Consider the following 3,747-nt stretch of genomic DNA (forward strand, 5'->3'; position numbering starts at 1 on the left):
AAGGAGCAGCCCGGCTTCACCTTCTCCAGGGGTTTAGAAGTTTAAATTCAAGGTGCTGACTCTAGGGAAGGTCCCGCCTCCCTCCAACATCTGTGGCTTGGTGTTCCTGGAAAAGTTCCCTGTGCCTTAGCCCTAAGAGCAGGAGGTGCTCAGTGCAGGGTCCCAGATCTAAAGGACACCTCTGCTCTTCTTTCTTGGTGGTACTGAAATCCATTCTCTGCGTGCTTCTCTCTCCTTTTATCTCACAAAATTAAAGCGAGATCCTGGCCAATCCCAGGGAAACTCCACTTGCATTGGATTAGGAATGTGACCAAAGCAAGAGTAGTAATTTAAGCAAAAATGATGCATCAAAAATAATAATAACGTGATGCATCCCACCTTCATCTTGCTTCATTAGCATACAAATATAACCTAATGCTTTCTAATTTAACTTAATTTTGCTATAATATTTAGAGGCAGAGGATGAGATCTGTAAAACATCACAGAATGAAAGATAATACACAATTCTAGGAATGGTGGCCTAGACCAGTTCACACATATTGTAGGGTAGAAGGGATAGAACTCAATCAACAGGTAATCCTCGATTTGATTTACAATATGTTTGAGATACATATATACATATATACATATATACACATATACACACATACACACATATACATACATACATACATACATACATACATACATACATACATGTTTGAGTGAGCCATATATATATAACTGTCTGGTTGATTTTGTGTATCTTATCACCTGTAATCTGTACTGTACACAATTTTTTTATACTTCATTTGCTGATGGTATCATTCTCAAATGTTCACTCACTCAACAGATGTTCAGAGCCTAGACTTACAAAGATACTGATAAGAGAACACTCATGGCAAGAATCATTTTTTTTAAAGAGAGGTTCAACTTACATCAAAACCAATTTGTGACAGAGTCATTGGGACAGACTTCAGCCTTAAACTGGGGACTTCTTATACTGGGAAGTGTTTACATGTGATATTCAAAACAAAAACCCAAATGCTAGAAGACAGAGTCCCAGGGTTCTGACTCAGATCCAGCCTGACGATGTAAGATCTGAGCAGACGCTTGTACAGGCTTCAGTTTCTTCAGCTCTCCTCCAACACAAGGACTCTGAATATGACTTTTCAAAGCCTTTCTAACTGCAAGTCAGTATGATAAGTCTATCACCTTATAGGGGCATTTGCCAAAATAAACATGACTTAGGTTTAAAAAGCTATGTAGAGAAGAGAGAGTTCCTCAACTTTGTCAAAGAAAAAGTTCTATCAATCCCTGAACTTTATGTGCACACAATTATTCAGCTTCCTTTCTTCCCCAGAGACTCCCTCTTGCTCACCACTATAGGAAATCTATCCCCAGCCCCTTAGGCAAAGAAGACTGATATGAAAGATAGGGAAGAAGGGCTCATTTGTTTTCTCCTCTTAAAAGTTCATACAGTATTTGGCACTCTAGGCATACATAGGTGTATAAGCATTATGAAGTAACAGGCAGAAAAAAGAAATGGGTCTGACTGCCCAAGACACACTTTAAAAACTCTCCAATTAGAACAACAACAACAACAACAAAACCCATATATATATATAGCAAATTCTATTGTTGTTGTTGCAGTAACTGAGCTATTCATTGCTAAATATGTGAAATGACCTAGAAATACTTATTATGCTGCAAAATTCCATATATAGCTCATTTGTCTCGAGTCCCTAAGAAATATTCACTTACTAAAATGCCAAATAATTCTTTATAAAGCATTTTACCTTTAATAAAGTTCTAAAGCATATACAACCCAAAGACAAGATAATTTTCAATTGAATATTTTGTGTAGATAAAATAAGAACCCTAATAGTAGATAATTAAGATAGAAAGTTTCTAAAAGGAGAGTTTCTGTTTTTGTTTAAGCGGGAGGAATGGAAATTCTTACCTAGTTAAGAAAAATGTAATATAGCATATGTATGAGCTCTACAAGTAGAAATTCTTGGGGAAAGTTTTTTAATGTATAACAATCAAATGTAGGAATATTTTTCCTTTCAAAGGAAGGTACCTATCACCTTACTTTTTTCTGAATACGAAGGACTATGGATGTCCAGCCACCACAGATCCGAGTGAAGAAATCAGAAGATGTCATTAACTAGGCTAGGCCGTGTCCTCTTATAAGTGGTTTTAAGACGACTTTTACATTCTTCACCTAGTTTTTGATGCTTGAAAATCTTAACTCCACTAACCATATGTGACGCAGAGGCACTAAAACCTTCCACCTCCCACACACCACCAAGTGATCAAGTTCATTCTCAAGGATGATGCATGGAGTACTGTTGTGTCCTTTTTGCTTGGGCTGTGACAAACCAAGCATGATAATCACCCATTTGGCATGCAAAAAGGATCCCAAGACCCAAAATCAATTCACACATGTTGAACCCAACCACAAGGCTGTAGACATGCTGACTTTACAATCCAGTCAGGCTTCTCGTTGCCTTTATTTTAATCATTATCTGATGTGTAGAACAATTCCAATCCCTTCATGTGGCCACAATTTAAATCTCAGCCTGTAAGGAGGGTGGAAAGAATGTTTCCTTTTTACTCTCTTGGCATTCAGGTTCACGTTTGTTGGAGTAATGAACTCAATATGCAAGACGACGCAGATAAACCAGTTCCACTCTAGCTCGACTAGTTCCCTTCCCCACGGGTAAAAGAAAACATAAGTTGGCCATTCCATTCACACCAGGTCATACAGAATATGAAAGTTGCTTCAGAATATTGTAAGAGTCAACAATAAATAAAAAATGAATAGCTAATACTCTGAGGCATTCAAATTAAGGTTTAAATTTTTGGGAGGGGAGGGGTGTTATATTTTCCTGAAACTTTGAAGATGATAGAGAGTATAGAGACTGTGTCTATTAGAGTAGATATTATTCCTGTTTTATGAATAAGGAAATTAAGACTTGAAGAGACTAAGCTGTGTGGTTTTGCCAGGGTCACATGGTTTTTAACAGAAGCATCAGAGTCCAAGTCAGGTCTTGGAAATAAAATTAAAAAAAAAAATTAAAAAAATCCTGTCCCTGGAAAGTGGAGAGGTTCTGAGAGGACCATGAGGAACACAGCTGCTAAACTAGACAGAGAAATTTCCTCGTACAAGTGGCAGGAGGGTTACACTACCTTATTTCTCTCACAAAACAAGATGACACAAGAGGAATGGAGGGGCTGATTTTGCTCTGTCATGAATATTTCAAAAATACCCAGCTTAGAATAATTTCTTTTACTGAGTCAAATGACCGCTACCACAGGCACTTGCTGTATGTAAATGTATGGGTGTGATAAGCGAGCAGCCTCTCCTGACAGCCGTCTTTGCCCGGTAATACCTCGGCATCCTTCTGGAAAGCCTGGGAAAGCTTCTGGAGTTCACCCTCAGCCTGGGCTGCCTTTGCCTTCTCTTTCTCCCAACAGTGCAGCACATTTTGTAGTTCCAGTTTCAAAGTGCTTATTAAAGCATCTCTGTCTGCACATTTAGTGCGTAGATGACTTAACTCCTTGTTCACGTCGGCCACTTTATCCTGAAGGTCCTGTTGAAGAAAGACCAAAGAGGAGACAGGGGAAGATGGCCTGTGAGGAGGAAACAAGGACTTAAACTGCATCATACAGAGCTGAGGAGCTTATGTAGCTTAAAGAACTTATCAATAATGCTAAACATTCTGGCTTTCTGTTGAATTAAATTTTATATATATAATATTT

General features: G+C 38.3%; 1 protein-coding gene across 1 annotated transcript in view; it reads right to left on the minus strand.

Annotated features, from left to right (window-relative positions):
- Positions 1 to 3,747, minus strand: part of CCDC171 (coiled-coil domain containing 171) — a 313,076-nt gene that overhangs the window by 199,334 nt on the left and 109,995 nt on the right. Inside the window, exon 13 of the mRNA XM_006881285.1 lies at positions 3,378 to 3,578. Coding sequence (XP_006881347.1) covers positions 3,378 to 3,578 — 201 coding nt within the window. The remainder of the gene's footprint in view (positions 1 to 3,377; positions 3,579 to 3,747) is intronic.

This window comes from Elephantulus edwardii, unplaced genomic scaffold, assembly GCF_000299155.1.
Source record: "Elephantulus edwardii isolate Elephantulus edwardi_28Jun2011 unplaced genomic scaffold, EleEdw1.0 scaffold00014, whole genome shotgun sequence".
Lineage (NCBI taxonomy): Eukaryota > Metazoa > Chordata > Mammalia > Macroscelidea > Macroscelididae > Elephantulus > Elephantulus edwardii.